The sequence below is a fragment of the Glandiceps talaboti genome, chromosome 15 (genome assembly GCF_964340395.1).
Source record: "Glandiceps talaboti chromosome 15, keGlaTala1.1, whole genome shotgun sequence".
Lineage (NCBI taxonomy): Eukaryota > Metazoa > Hemichordata > Enteropneusta > Spengelidae > Glandiceps > Glandiceps talaboti.
In genome coordinates, this window is record NC_135563.1 from 22,638,038 (window position 1) to 22,654,595 (window position 16,558).

The following is a 16,558-nucleotide window of genomic DNA, read 5'->3' on the forward strand; positions in this document are numbered from 1 at the left end:
TTGTTGTCTCTAACCTATCAAATATGCTAAAAATAAACAGAGTTAATGGATAAATGAGTTGTACTCAATTGATAATATATCCTGTCACTACAACCTGAGAATGGACTTGTGTTTTATACTAATCGTGGTTGTACATACACAGTTGTACAGAGATTTACACAACTATATATCCCTTTTACTTTTACAAGTCTATTCCTATTATCTCATGCTTACTGTATCCATACATATGTATACATTTGTACATGTCAATTGCCCCATTTCTTGTTGTATCTATTCTCTTAAATCTGCTAAAAAATAAATTGAGCTTTGGGATCGGACAAATGAGCTGTACTGAATTCATAATATTATACAGTGCAACTAGAGTATGCATTTATTCCTCCCGAGTTTATCACATGCACAATTGTACAGACATTTATGGATAGGTAATCATTATCAATTCATACAACAAGTATACTTGAGTACATGGAAGCCTTGTTGATCTCTGGTAACAGGAGTTGAAATTAATAAACCATCTGTTACTCATAGTACCAGGGATTAATCACACAGCTGACCTAAACAGTAGTTGCAGCCATACGCAGATTGGACACAATCCCAACAACCTGTTGATTTATACAAGGACACTGTGTTTTTGTTAACCTAACAGGCATGAGAAATTAAGTAAAAATTATACAACTTTGGATAACATTACCCATATATTATAATATTGGTATGTGATGTGATTAATAGGCCTGAGAATCTATGGTGGATTTTATATATAAATGTATAGTGTATTTATGCTGGGGTACATGTAGGTATCATTATATCAACTGATCCAAATGTGCCAAGTAGAACATATTAAGTGTTCATAGCTCATAACACTTCAATACAAGATGATACACATGAAAAGTGTCTTTTCAGTTGAAACATTTATTAAAAATTCAAGCCTTTGAATTACGAATTTACCACTAACAATTTCACAATCTTCACCCAAATACATGTATCAGTAACATAATTTTATATGCGAAAGATCCACAGAGTTGTCTAATTCTTAAGCATGTTGTTGATGCCATTTTAACATTGTATTGTATTGTATTGTATTGTATTGTATTGTATTGTATTGTATTGTATTGTATTGTATTGCATTGTATGATTGTCATGGACTGTTTTTGTTTTGTTTCTCTTCTTGTGAAGGCTTACGAAATAAATAAATAAATAAATAAATAAATAAATAATAAATAAAAACTGCAAAAAAATGTCCATTCCTTTAATTAAATAACTGCATGTACATCTGTAAATATATTTTTTGAATGAGTTGTGACATTTGTCAAATATAACAATTAATCAAAAAAAGATAAAATTGTTTCCATGTATGATCCTGAATGGTGAGGTTCTTTTTTTTAGAAATGTACCAGTCTGACATTTTCATCATCTTTCTGTTATATCAACATCAACATTTCCATATATTCAGGTAAATTTTAACAACATACTTTTAGTTTCAATTTCATATTGATATTTTTGATGAACTATTGATACATTTGCAATAAACTATCCCTTTTGAGTAATTCCACTTGACTTGGCTGTCATTGTCATTTAATGTATGCATCAGAAAACATAATTTATACCACTATACCACAACCTTTAGATTTGTACTGGATCTATTTTTGTACCTTTAGGGATAATAAAATTCTGTGACTGGGTTGAAGGACGAGTGACTAGAATTGTTTGTAGTATTGTATGTCTAGTGACTGTGTACATGTGCAAAGGTTTGGTGCTAGCCTTGTTTGTAGCTCTCACTGTCACTCTCAAGTATTGTATGTCTAGTGACTGTGTACATGTGCAAAGGTTTGGCGAGAGCCTTGTTTGTAGCTCTCACTGTCACTCTCAAGTACACAGAAAGACTACTGAACATTACGCCAATTTGTTTATCAAACTCTGTTTTCTGCAGCTGCTGTCACTCTCAAGGAGACTGAATAGTGTGGGCCTTCAGTACACTTACTTTATGCTGTTTACATAGATACAAAACTCTGTTTCATTGTATCAAAGTCAAGTTTTGGGAATGAGACTGCTATAAATTAATGGATAGACTTAATTGTCTTCGTCTATGATAGGCTGACAAATTTCATGACGAATTCTGGTTTTATCCTATATGTATATGTATATAGACAAGATCCACAATCCTTCTACTCTGGTGCACAAAACAGGCCTAAAAGATGAAAAACTACAGAATTCCTTGATTTAATTTTAAACTGGATCACTCTATGTACAATCTGCATACAACTACGTTAAAGTTAATTACATCATTTAGAGAAAAAAGAAATTATATCAATATGCCTGTACATGTATGATGTAATTTACAAAAAAAAACCCTGTTTTACATGAGATCAATTACCAAATGCAGTGTTTTATCACTGAGTCAGTGATTGTACTTGGAAAGTGTGACCTGAAGTAGATTTTATTCAAATATATAACATAAATATCATTTTCCATAAAACCATACAATATTTTAGTCAGGAATTTAATATACTCCAAATGAATAGGTTCACAATATCAATGTGGAAAATATATTAGTAAACATAGTTTAAGACAAATCATTATCACTTGGAATTCTTTTCTTTCAATAAGTAGGTAAGATGTATAAGTGAACAATAGCCTAGAAACCTTGACCACTCAACACTGTGAAGCCATATAGCCAAGTCTCTGAGCTATTAGTGAATAAATACTTGAAGTAGTAAACAGAGATGAATATCTCATTAACAGGTGATTAGCAGGTTATTGCCTAATTCACTCATTTTGGATGTGATCATATCATTTGCATGGAAATTTTGTTGCAAAACTGTGGTTGTTTTAAATCCCAACTATCCATGACAGAATTCCTTTTATCTACTTAACAGTCTTTGTGTGATAAAAAATACAATAGTGTGTTGAACTTTGAAGTACTAGTATCTAATAAGAAAGTAAAAAATTCACAAGTTATTTGCTCCACCATCAACAAACATTGAAAAGTTCAAATGTCAAATGGCTGTCAAACAGAATGGTACATAGCTTCGGTTTAATATCTGTGTGTCCATGGAAGCACAAAAAGTGACTGCTTCACCTCTCTCTAAAGACTGATAGTTATTTAATGATGTGTCTTTCAGTTGTTGTATTGCTGTTAGATACAGGCTAGTACACAAGGGAAGGTTCATAGCACCATTTCCTCTTTGAGCTAACCACATTATATTTTCCTCAACTGTAATGTTTCCATACAATCAATACATAGAATCTTGACCATCAAAACTTCAAATTACAGTATGTGTAAACATGAACAAAAATATATCTTTCACCTTTTTTGAGAATGAAAAGTACAAACGGGAAATGGTTTAATTTCTTGAGAAGCAATCAGATTTACTTTCAGGTGTATTCAACATGCTTGTGACTATAAATCACCAAGATGCACAGAGAACGTCAACTGAATACCAAACTAAGTCAACCAGGTAACAAAGAATGCCTATTGTGTGTCTAACAAAAGCAAGGTCTTGTAGATGCCAAAAATTAACAAGAGAAAGGACAGGCCTTTCAAATGAAAGGCCCATTGTTACCTGTTCAGAACAGCACACCTCACTAAGCCTTATGGGCACGGATTCAGAATTTCACAGATTCAGTAATTCAGTAATAGAAAACACACCTACTGTTCAGTCAAAATATAGAATTTAGGATGATAAAATGCGTGGTTATCGTTACATTGGTAAATAACTCAATAATGTGAGGGGGAATTCGTTGAAACTATTGATTTTAAAACCAATGTTTAGAACCTGCTACTATACTATTCCTTATCGCCGAGGGGCCAAAACTCGATCAAGCTATTTTTATAGTAACGCAATTAGCTAATATTGGCACTGTTGACTACATCATGATATATTAAACAAATGTTACAAAACTGTTATTTTACTTCCATTCGTTGTGTTTTTGTAATAATCTAATCTGCATACGAGACTGGTTATACGATTCACTGGCTAATGTTTCTTACAAATTCGCTTCAGGTGTTCAAATATGCTAAATGATACGTAAACCTTACGGTATCAAATTCCTACACAGTACACTTTCACGATAACCCTTGGCATAGACTAGACAAACGTACACAGCACGCCACAGCAATCAGAAATATTTACTGATACCGCTTAAAATATATCATAATGTGTTATTTAAGGGCTATTTAGAGCAGTCAATAGTGGTCTAGTGTACATAAATTTATCTTGATAAACTAAAACCAAAAATATTTACCTCAAATAGCATCGGTTACCCTGCCATTGACTGAGCAGCGTCTCTGCAACTTAACTCAGCTTGCTTCGCAAAACACACAGCTAGCTTGCAACAACCTGTCAATAAACACGAGAGTTTACATCGCTGCTGATGTAGTAGGACGGCACTCCAGGGCAAATCCAATTTCACAAAGTTGAAAAATGTTTCCTTTAAGATATTATTGACTTGATTTAAATGCAACAATCTGTACAATACTTGTAGAAACGCTGAAACCTTTCAGTTGGAATTCTCATAATTTACATCCAAACAGTCGAAGGATGGCGGTGATCCAAGTCCCATGACGTCAAAAAATACCGAACGATGATTGGTGTAAGAAAGAGATCAAAGGTCACACTTTCTGGAGGAACGAGCGGTGTATTCCCACAAACAAATTTACAAATGTACACCGTTCGTGAGAATGAATACTAGTTTTACTTTAGCCAGTGCTTTTGAGTTCATTACATGATAATGTTTTCACTAATTCCTGAGATAGACAGCAATGTAGACAGTGATTCTGAGGACACGCTAAACACCGGCCTTGACTCAGACTATCAAGCGAAAGATGCCAATACACATGCACAACAAACCGTAGATCATGGCATGTCTTCATCAGGTGCAATCGTCAATGCGGATGTTGCTCCTCCAAAGGGAACGTCTCCTGCACTTTGGGAGGTAAAATACCCGCTGTACTTCGAAGGGAATAATTGTTAATAGTTGTCTAGAAATAAACAGATTAAATTATTTTTTTAATGTTTGTTAATGACATTTGCATCTCAGATATGCATATACACTTGAACAGAGCCTCAGAGGTAAACAAATGAAACTGATGTACCGGTAGTGATGTAGATACCTTAGATGACGTCATGATCAGTAGTGGGATCATATTGTTTATCTGCTGTTTTTTTTCAGTGTTTACTAGTACTCACCTAGTTATATATTGCTGTTTTAAATCACTAAGTGGTAGTCACTATAGTTAATTTTTTAATATAAATTTATGTCATGTTACTTTATGTGTCTAATTTCTAAACTACATTGTCAAGCATTAATTCATGAAATGGGGCAAATCTGGATGGTACACACACACCTTGAGATAGGCAGCTGATTCGGGTGAATTGTAGCTGCTATAATTGTAATGTTATTTTTTGTTTCTGAACGTTTCATCATTCAGGGGTTTGCACTTAATATAACCCCAGAACAAAGGAAAGCCCAGAAACAAAATATATGGTACAATTCTTGGAGCTACTGTGTGTGTGTGTGTGAAATTGGTGGATTTCTTCCTAGTTGTCACATGACTCAGTTTGTATTCAAACTATTAACATTAAAACTTTTTCAGAAATATGAGTGTCATAAATTAAATCATATCTTTGTGAAGTCATCATGGTCCAATGTTACAATTTCGCCAGTTTAATTTATTGTTCTTTTACTTTCTAGAAATTTAAATCACTTCAGAAGCGCAGACAAGAAGCAGCAAATGAAAAAATACCAGATTATAAAAAACAGAGAAGGAAAAGACGACGTAAGCAAAATCATCAAGGAGTTCAGTCGCATCCAACAACACAGGGACAGAGACAGTGTACTGAGGAAAACACAGATGATGAGGATGAGGATGATGAAACTGTTAAACAGAAGAAAGTTCATTGGCAGAACATAAAACAATTTATTGGAATCAACGACCACCTGAAAGGCACTGATCCAGGAAGGCTGGCACCAAAAGTAATCTTTTACAACATTTTACAAACACACATAGCTAGGGATTGGCAATGTATGTTGGAAACATTCACAGCCATTAACCACTAACCAGCAATAACAGAAAATCCAATCTTATCAACAAGCTGTAACTAGCCTTGATGCTAATTTTTCACTTACCTATGGCCTTAAAATGACACACAAAGTATTAAATATAATAAGTGGTTGATTTTACCAAATGTAAATGATTACAATCTTGGTAACAAAAAAAGAGAATGGTAAACAAGGAGTCAAGAAATATGAACAGATTCAGTGAATATTATTTTCTAGGACTTGTTTTGGGCAGGGTAAATACACTTATTGCCTGGCTATGAGGGCAATAGTAGATGTCTATTACCCGGTGGCTGTTATGCAGCCCCAACGCTGACAGCTGAGGAAAATTGTTGCTACATAATAGCATGAGGGTATACTAATATGACATCTACTAGTGCCCAAATTAGGCAAGGCAATAAGTGTTTTACAACACATCAAATTCTCAAACACAGTGTCAAAGCAAATCATCCATAGGACCCTTGTGCTACTATTATGTAATAGTGCCCCAAGGAGAATAGAAATTGGGTATTGCCCTCTATGCAAATGGAGTCACTATTATGGGTCATTAGGTCATACCATGTGATACGGACTAAGCCAATCACTGACAGCTGTATTCCACTATTATTTAGTGAACCTGTTGCTACAGTTGTAACATATTGGACTATTTTCCATATTCTTTCCTAGTCTGGTCTGGAAAAGGAAGTGGACAAAGCTGTAGGAGAAGGTGACTTTGAGTCAGCTGAAAAACTCAGTGATAGACTTGCCACCAGAAATCTTGGTGAGAGGATTACTGAAGCTATAGATTCCAGAGACTTTTTGGCAAGAAAAAAGGTGAGGCAGATTCTGATAATAATTATGTATATAGTCTTAGAGCCTTATTCTGGAAAGTGATCCCATCACAAACCAAAAGAGACTGAGAGATATGCTGTGTTGTTCTGTCCTCGTGATGTGAGTGGTGGCTGATAGGTGTTCTGACTTGTCAACCACACTTAGTGGTGTGCTGATAAATCCATTGTTAATCATTAGGTATGCCTACCAATTAACAGGAATATCAACAATGACAGTAAACAAACCCACCTTATAAGAATTTATTATCATAAATATCAGCATAATATGCCATGTTCCTGTTTTCATTATGCTGCTGTCATTTTTAAAAGAAGTCAAAAGAGGGAGCCCTACATATGCAAAAATATTGACTAATATCACATGGTAGTACATGAAGCAGTGAACAAAATGTGCCTATTAAAACCAACTGTATATGACCCTAAAACATTAATTAACATGAAACAAAGTTAGCAGAATGCTTTGACTGTCTGAAAATGCAACCAGCATTTCTTTTAAAACACAGGGAAATGATAATTTTCTTAAAGGAGGCTATAGTACTCAACTATTATGGCCCTATTTCTGGTCCAAGGCTGCCTCTAAATAGCACCCCTAGTGGCCAAACTATACAATCTGTTGTCTTTATGATAACTGGAATATGGTATATTCAGTTTGACAACTCATGCCAATAATGAAACATTTTGTGTCTTTGTTTTAGGAAGAGGATGAAGCAGAGAAGGCTAAAAAGAAGAAAAAGAAGCCACCATGGACATTTGAAGCCAAACATAGATGGGAAATGAAGTCAAATATGTAAAAAGGGTTTAAATATTTTATTTTGAACTGTTGTACTTCATTTTATATTAGTATTCCTGGCTATTTTGACTGGCAAGAAGTCAGTGAAAATAATAAGGAAACCACTACTTCATGCTATTTATACTGCCATGTAAAGAAATCATTATATTGTAAATTAAATCCATCTTTATACTTTCACATAATGATGTATATTCTTTACTGATTGCATTATGAGAGGTAGAAATTGATATATTTGAAATATTTCAATGGTTGAGTAATTTGCAGTGTTTTTGCTAAGATTGGGAACCATGGTAACAGAAAGGGAGAAAGGGGTAAAAATGAGTGTTTCCCCTTAGAGTCAATGCAAATTTTGTTTGGGAACCCAGGTCAAATTACTTGGCAACCCTGGTAGATTTTACCTACTTACTGCTCTTTGCAAAAACTCTGATTTGCATACAACTAACCACTTGAATTCTCAGTACATCTTCAAAAATACTTGTGCAACAAGTTGGATTACTTTTTTTTTTTAAATTGACAATCCTAGTTATTTATTGTCCTCAATAACCATTGACCATTGCTCTCCGTGTATTTAGCATTTGAGCATTGATAGTCATGATACAAATACACAAGAAAGTGAATATTTTTGCTTTGCACTTTGCACACAGTACTAGTAGCACTGGTAATATATAAACATGATAGCACGCCATGGCATGAGGCTAATGTATCACAAACCTTTGTTTTTCACCTACTTCTTAGATCAAGTGAACAAAAGAGACTGGTATGTACATTGACTGTAAGACATGTCATGTCACTCTGCCCTTATTGGCCTACTTCAAGGGTTTGACTGATGCCTGAGGTCAAGGGCGCCCCCACCATGCCATACCTTACAGATTAATATGCAGTCTTTTTTTTTTTAAAAAACAGTATTTTTATCCCTATTGTCAGATGTCAGATACTGTTGAATTTAAAACACCAGAATAAAAAAATTGTAAATTTGTAAATACTTGAAATTTTATTGCAACTTTTGTTTTTCCTGTATGTACAATGTGTCAAAAGAGTGTTTGAAATTTCACTTCCTTGTTATCCAATACAAACTTGATGAAGAAATTACAAACTGTTTAAATAACACACATCGGGAAAATGGTTCATACCTGAATAAATACAAATAAATACATGAAGTGATAATGTGAAGAAGTAAGTTTTGAATTGGGAACTGTTGAAAGATGGAATTAAAGAAGTTCTTTGGCACAAAAAGAATCACGTAAAATTCAACTCCATTCATGCTGAAATGTCAAATGATATGTCACACTGGATAGTGGAGTCAAGATAGTTTAATGGTTAGAGTGGCCAGCTTTAAATCTGCAAGTTGCTGGTTCAAGCCTCACTGCTGCCACTTGTTTGTGAATGACTAAAGTCATTGAGCAAGTTGTGAACCACGGTTGTGCCCAGTTAAACCAGCTGTATTATTGAGGACCTGGCAGGATAGAAGTTTCTAGGTGAAGGATTGAATCCTATGTGCTTATAAAGGCTGCAATGGATTGCATGCTCCTCAGGGAGTTTAGATTCATGCCAGGGGTAATAATTGTGAAATGCTTTGACTAGTATGGTAAAAACACCATATAAAAACTAATATTGTTATATAGCATTCCATAGTGTGTGCCACACATCTTAGAGGAAGATTGGGCTCTTTCATGCAAGCTGTTATTATATTGCAATTCGTCAAACTGATTAACTAAATGTAAAATAAATAAATAACATAACACAGACTCTAAACATTGAAAGTGTCAAAACCTATTTAGAAGAAGCTTTTTACACATGCAAATGTTATCATTTAAATATATTCATGCAATATACAAGCCATGCAGAAATTACTTTGTTTAATAGTAGTTTTATCCTGTTTGAAATGTCTGTAAGTGTCAAACAGAAATCGTCATATTTAGCAACCACTTCCGTCACTTGAAGATGTTGCTGAAAGACTGCGTTTTTCAGTCAGAATTTTTCTTGTTGGATCATTTCTTTTGAAAGGTGAACCTTTAGTGTCAGTTGGTGAATGAGAAGACTTAGTCAGTGTGCTAGTACCATTATGATTGTTACTATTATGATTGTATTGATGTCTACTTGGTAATGGACTTTGCATTGGGTGTTTGTCCGAAACACCATGTTCTCTCTGTAATGAATCCTGGCTTTTATTCAGTGGGTTTCTGTGCATTCTTTCTAGTGTACCATTATGTGTTGGTGGATTGGGATGTTGTTTCATGGCCCTCATGATGGCTTCTTGTTTCATTACATTCTTAACCGTGTGGCGTGCACCGGAGTTGACCACTGTCATTTCAATACCATCACCAACAACTCGGGATAACGACTGCTGACTACCTCCATGTTTACGAGACACAGTCATGGTAGAGTACTGGGAGCTTGGAATCACTGGTTTGTCATAGATGTATTGAGTTGTGAATTTCCAGTCTTTTTTGACAGTGAAAAGAATCCATAATGTGATCCACTGAAGAAAAAAGATGATGTCAAACACAAGGAAAGTCAGCATGGCTGTATCACTGTTAGCTTCATAGATTCTATAATAGTCAACCAATATGGGTACACGAAGAGATAAAAGTATACATAAAACTATAAAAGCACAAATATGAGCAAAAAATCCCTTGCATTGAAATGCTATACTGGATATGTTCTGTACATCAGCAGGATGCTCTTTGTCTTGGAGTTTCTTGTACGATCTTTGCAGCTGGCCATGTCCGTACAGATACAGAACAAGTGAAAATAAGAAAATAACTAAACTACTAGCCAGATATAGAAAGATAACAACACTTGAACTTTGCAACATTGCTTCAACCTCAATGCCAGAGTCCTTCCAACCATATTTGCCTAATTTGTAAATTACTGAAAATCCACAGTAAGTGAACATTTTGTTAATAGCAATCAAAACAAGTTCAACTCCAAATACAACACTGAAGAGTTTATGACTAAACCAGAAAGTATCAGCAAACTGCACTGCATATAGAAATAATGGGATGAGATAGTTCAAGAAAGCAATTGAAATAGATGGACTGACGTAGAAATAGTATGTCTTGATCACTGGTAGACTCTCAGTTGATGAGATAGTTGACAAGGGTGATGAGGTCAATGGAACTGGTTGAACAGATGACAACACGGATCTGTGAGAACTTCCAAATATAAAGTCTAGCTCAGTTGACCAAACTGCTTCTGAAAGTAAATAAAAATTGGCATACTTTAGTACAATTAATAGCATAGTTATATATGTCTTATCAACACATGGTTGGTGCACCACTTCAGATAATGTTCTGATAGCCCAGAGATTTGTCATGGTCTATCTCAAGCTGTGATTTGATAGCTTGAGATAACCAGACCACAACAAAACTCTCTGTGCTAGTGTTCTGATATAGTTAATTGCAGTCAGGTAAGAAATAAAGTCTCATTTTACTTGGCATAATATTTATGGAAACCTATCACTGCAATTAAAATGAGTCAACTATTTCCTTGCCTCAACTTCCACTTCCTGTGAAACTTTACACTTCCAAATATGAGAACAGGAACAACTAGAGACTTTGAAAGCAAACCCATTCTGTCCTTGTTGTGGCTACTATTACGATATGTCTCAGTGGAGGCGTATGTGTGTACACGTGGGATGTGGATGTTGACGTTTCTATTCTTAGATCGTAACATAACTAACAACGGTACCATAGAATTACCATTCTAATTAGCTTTTCGGCTCATAAAAAGAGGATTTCCGTTCTTTCTTTACAGTCGACATACTTTCCTATCAACTCTTTCTTATATATCAGTAAAAGACACATTTGGAACTATTTCATTGTTTGGTTGGAGGAGAGGCAGGTGTCTCAATGATAAGAATAGGGTCTTTGTTCGCTGTCCCAATTTCGCAATGGGATTGTAATAACCATAGAGAGTGGACACGAAATTTCTTCTCCACTGTCTATGCTGTAACGACGTATTGTGAAGAGGGTGTTCATAATTGTGATAATTCTGAGGGATGAGTTAAAGATAGGGGTTCTGACGAAAATATATTGATGTATATGTAATGATTGAGCAAACGTCAAACGTTTCCCGACGATATTTCCATTTGGTTTGTGGAAATAAAAGGAGGGAGAGACCGAAGGAAAAAAATGGGAGATTCTGCAAGTTGCAGACGTGTGGTTAATTTTCTTAAATTGCTAAATACATCATATAGCTTGTGAAGTAAATTATGTGCAGTTAGATTTGAGATGGAAAGCATAAATTTCGTGAATTACCTGCTGGTAGATGTCCATGTTGAACTTCTGCAGCCTGTAACAGCAATATTGGCAGTAGTAAACAGAACGCTGAAACAAGATGTAATGTTGCACCGAGTGGGCCAAAATGATGCAGCAATCTCTGTGCTCTACTTGGTCCCTTCCTCGAGTCGTATCCCATATCAAACTTCTTCTCGTGTTTCTTCCTTCCAAGTTTCTCGCCATCATTCGATGGATTTCCAGTTTTGAAAAGTTGAGTTGGGATGAAAGCTAACATTGTTAAAGTAGCTGCTACCATAAGTACGATGTAGAATATGAGTGCAGTCGTTGGTTTCTCACCCTCAGGCCATGTTAGTCCGTTATAGTGGTTGTATCGTCCAACAGCATCAACCATGAGGTACAAAAATGTGACGATGGCAAAGACGCAGTACCACGAACATCCAAATGAATTCCATTTCGGGGCTTTTTTACAAGACGCCATCTCGACTCAATATTTTTCTAAAGTTGAAGAAAAAACCCTCGATCAATGAACTCGTCCTTGAATTAATTTAACATTGAAAACAAGAATAATCAAGGATGACGTGAAACTTTGTTCTTATATATCGTATTGTTATTACAATATCAGGGTATATATTATAGTTACAATGTACATATCTTAAGATATTTCATATTTGTATAACACACGAAAGAAACTTGAAAATTTAGCTAGAAAGGCAAACGTTAATGTTCTTACCTTGTATAGTCGGAAACTATCTACGCGTTCAAGATTCTCTCTTGGATTCCTACAGTAACTTATTTTGTGGCACTACAAAAAGCGCGTTCTAAAACTTTGAAGCTTCTATTTTGATTTCCTGTGTATGGCAAACTAAGGTGCACTTATATATTAGCGTGCGCAAAGCTGATTGGTCAGGATGAATATGATGTCACATCTTGTTTCCTTATATGGCGTGAATGTGTAATTATATCGGAAGTTGCGTTCAGCCCACCCATCGCCGTCTCATCTGACATGGTCTGGTCTTGAATTGTCTGTGCAACGCTGGAAGGGGTTGCCTTGAATTTGGAAGGTTCCAATTTGAATTTAGGACATTGACTAGCCTACTGAGAAGCTAATTATTGGATGATGTACACTAAATTTGATGGCTTGAAGAAGTATAAGACTTAAATACCGTATCATTTGATAGGAAATAGACTTTGACTTACCCTCGTGGCTAAGAGTCACAAGTATACAGGTAATATCGTAATCGACTTCAAGACACACCCCTATACTATAATGGTCAATGCCTGCCTAACTGGTCTGTTACCTTTCCTGTATCATGTGTACACAGATGAGTAAACCATAATTACCATAATTGATACAGTAATGAGATAGGTCGCGGTCATTTACGCGTAGTTATTTAGAAATGGACTTTTGACCTCTGTACAAGTAACATACAATCAAAATGGTATTGGTAATTCTAAACAGAAAGCCAAGCAAGTGTGGTTTGGGCTCAGACCACTACATGTAAAAGAACTGAGGTTTGCGTTTGGGCATCCCTATGGACGTACGTGTATTGTGACCAAAGACAATACATATGTTTGTTGTGGCAGGAGCTCCCCTAATATAAAACCCATGGTACTACATGGACTCAGACCACCAAACAAGTTTTGCTTCTGCCTACATCAGTATTACATGTACATGTACATGTACATGTAATACTGTACAAATCACCTTGCGGTTATCGCGCACATATTAAGCTCAGTGTGGAATTGGTGTCTTGTTGAATATTTTCACAGTTTGGTGGTCAGAGATTTATAGGCTTACACCGAGACCATGAATTGGTACAATAGTAGGTTCCGGGGGTAGGTTTATATATCAACTATAAATAGTATAAATCAAATTATAATGAATAAGAATTCGTTGAAAAAATGATAACATAATTCTAAATAACTACAACATATTTCACCAGACGCAATGACATGTTGTAGGCCTAAGAACCTCTATGTAATCACACTTCGTACATCATCAATCGGGGACGTACTGTAGCGAACAACAAGTCAGATACACTAGCCTGTGACCTTTTCAACCTCGACTCTATGGGTAGTCGTATAGTACAGCATGTAGTGCATTGGAGTGTTTTCAGTGTCAATGACCTTGCCCTTGGGTCTCGTGTCTGGCATCGCTTAGCATAGCAGGAAGTCTTGTTTTATGACATGCATCCAGCCAGGCCCGCCAAAGGAAATGGTACTACAGTTGAGTGATTCATTCAATAGTCCAACAATTGTCCAATACATGTGAGGTGTTGTTTTTTAAACTTGAGAAACAAATTATCGGTGATCCGTTGCGCTTTGTAATGTTAGTTCAATATTTTCGTTTTAAATCTGCCAACATTCTTGAAATGAGAAAGGATGAATGGATTTGAACTATGTGAACATGATTAATCTCAAATGGTTCTGTGCTGACCACAGTCGCCTGTAAACTGTTATTCCTTTCCTAAATGGTTTTATTCTTGTCTATGACGGCGATATTCTTATAAAATCGGTAGCGATGTTATAAATACAACACGACATCTATATATTTATGACATCGCTACCGATTTTCTAAGAATATCGCCAATCCCTATAATAACGTCATTGTTCTGTAATATTAGGACCGTCATCATAGACAAGAATAAAACCATTTGGGAAACGAATAACAGTTTACAAGCGACTGTGGTGCTGACGTCAGGTTTGTGTTCTAGCTGAAGATAACTTAAAGATAGCTACAGATAACTTAACGATAGCTGCAGATTTACGATTAAAGTCGGAAAGAACGGATATATAAATATCAGGATAGATACGAGAGTCTCCACCACCCCCACCCCCACCCCCCGTAGATATCTCCGTGTATCACGTATGTAAGCTGATATCTGTAATATCCGGAACGCTGCTCATCTACACTTCATAATTACCGTAGTCAACATCCGATGGTTGGCCTGTACTCTGCTCCAGCACAAATCTGACGTCGTTAGTCGGAGACTTTTTTACCAGTTTTATACTCTACAAGTACAGTTAGTACCTCCTGAATGTTGTATGACTACAATTTATGTTTCGCCATGGCAATTAGCGATTATAGTGTAGTCCTATACACGTTATATGATCATCCCCACTATCGCAGAGAACGACTACACGTATAGAGTAACTAGACTAATTAATCACAAATGATGGGAATGTGAAAGGCACTAAAAATCAACGAAATTCTTCAAAATTGTTCAACACAACCACATTGAGCTAATATAGGATGGTCACAATACAAAATAATGGCGTCATAATGTTTTTACGAATGTTCAAAAAATAAGTTCACCGGTGTTTACATTTATTAAACTATAATGATATTGAAAACGATATACTTTTATGATTATCCTTGAATAGAATACTAACTCACAAGTGACTGTGTTTTGAACCTGTAAAGTGCGACCGAAAAGGACACTCTGAACACCACAGTTCATACTGGGCACTGTACTTTTTAGACTCCTGTAGGAATAATTGTAATGACAAGTCTGAAATACCGGTTTGTACGTTTTGACTTATGTAAAGTTCAATACGGTCAAAAAAATATTTACACAACAATTTTCCCACAGGAAAATGTCTATTTAGTCAATTTGCTAAGTAGCCACTGTACCCTCGTGATTTATTAAGTTTATGGTGTCTCCTTGACCTCGTGCCAGAGTGCTATGTATTGGTTAAGAACGTATACACCGTCTCCACTCCAGATATATACATAAAAAACATACTAGATATCTCCTAAATTCGCCATACTTGAATAAAGAATAACGTGATTTGGAAGTAATTCGTGATGGAAGTAAGTTAACAAGGTCTTTCACACCTGTAAGCGTCAGTAGTTATTCTCGGTGAGTGCCTCGCGGCTTGTTATTGGTTACCAAGGTGACTGTGAGGACACTGACCCCCGACGGATAGATTTATTTGAGTTGTGGTTTTGTGGTATTCCATGCATGTGAGACGGGGTTCTTATTTTGAACATCAAAATAACATAACATGCTTTATGCATTGTTTACACGTGATTTATCATCGACCAGCTTTTAAAAGTTGAGAAAACATACACGTTTATACACACACATATGCACACACACTCTTTCTCTCCCATTATCTTTCTGAATATCCATGTAACAAAGTAATAATTTATGATCTTAACTTTTCAATAGTTTGTAATTACATAGACATGGAATCAAAATGAACTTTACACAAATTCAGAGAGTTCAAGATTGCCTTTGTAGCAGGGTTTAGTTGTGAGAATATATGATCCCTGCATCTCGACTTATTTAGCTCCATTGATCAAACAAAAATGTAGGTGCTGTATTTTAAAGTGGCCATATGGATGAAGATCAGGTATTTATTTTGGATTTTTAATTTATAAAACAATTTTATGATGAAAGTCAATGTGAAACAACACAGACCAAGTCTGTGTTTGTATCTCAATACATTGCAAATAGCTAAAAAAAATGTGTAAAAAAGTTTTATTGCCGGTATGTACAATAACAAACATTTAACACATTTATCAGTCTTTTGCAATGTATTGAGATACAAACACAGACTTGGTGTATCTTGTTTCACATTTATATTTCAAGTAGGAAGCCATGATAAAATTGTTCTATAAATTAAAAAGCCAAAGTAAA

At 35.5% G+C, this 16,558-nt stretch overlaps 3 protein-coding genes across 5 annotated transcripts in view; 1 reads left to right on the forward strand and 2 right to left on the reverse strand.

Annotated features, from left to right (window-relative positions):
• LOC144446353 (PDZ domain-containing protein 7-like) overlaps nt 1-4,513 on the reverse strand; it is a 39,966-nt gene extending 35,453 nt beyond the window's left edge. Inside the window, exon 1 of the mRNA XM_078136100.1 lies at nt 4,240-4,513. The gene's annotated coding sequence lies outside the window, so the exon portion shown is untranslated. The remainder of the gene's footprint in view (nt 1-4,239) is intronic.
• A 163-nt stretch (nt 4,514-4,676) lies between these two features.
• On the forward strand, nt 4,677-8,561 carry LOC144446632 (protein FAM204A-like). The gene is made up of 4 exons (XM_078136437.1): nt 4,677-4,929; nt 5,689-5,970; nt 6,721-6,867; nt 7,577-8,561. The coding sequence occupies exons 1-4, from the start codon at nt 4,720-4,722 to the stop codon at nt 7,670-7,672; spliced, it is 735 nt and encodes a 244-aa protein (XP_077992563.1). The 5' UTR covers nt 4,677-4,719; the 3' UTR covers nt 7,673-8,561.
• Nucleotides 8,562-8,637: 76 nt separating this feature from the next.
• On the reverse strand, nt 8,638-12,756 carry LOC144446631 (uncharacterized). 3 transcript variants are annotated; one of them, XM_078136436.1, is made up of 4 exons: nt 12,643-12,756; nt 11,931-12,407; nt 10,715-10,866; nt 8,643-10,150 (listed from the first exon to the last, which is right to left on the reverse strand). In XM_078136436.1, exons 2-4 carry the CDS (start codon nt 12,388-12,390, stop codon nt 9,587-9,589), a joined length of 1,176 nt encoding a protein of 391 aa, XP_077992562.1. In that variant the 5' UTR covers nt 12,391-12,407; nt 12,643-12,756; the 3' UTR covers nt 8,643-9,586. The 3 variants fall into 3 exon arrangements, with proteins under 3 accessions (XP_077992560.1, XP_077992559.1, XP_077992562.1); XM_078136434.1 differs by having other exon boundaries at nt 8,638-10,863; XM_078136433.1 differs by having other exon boundaries at nt 8,638-10,866.
• Between the last annotated feature and the right edge of the window lie 3,802 nt (nt 12,757-16,558).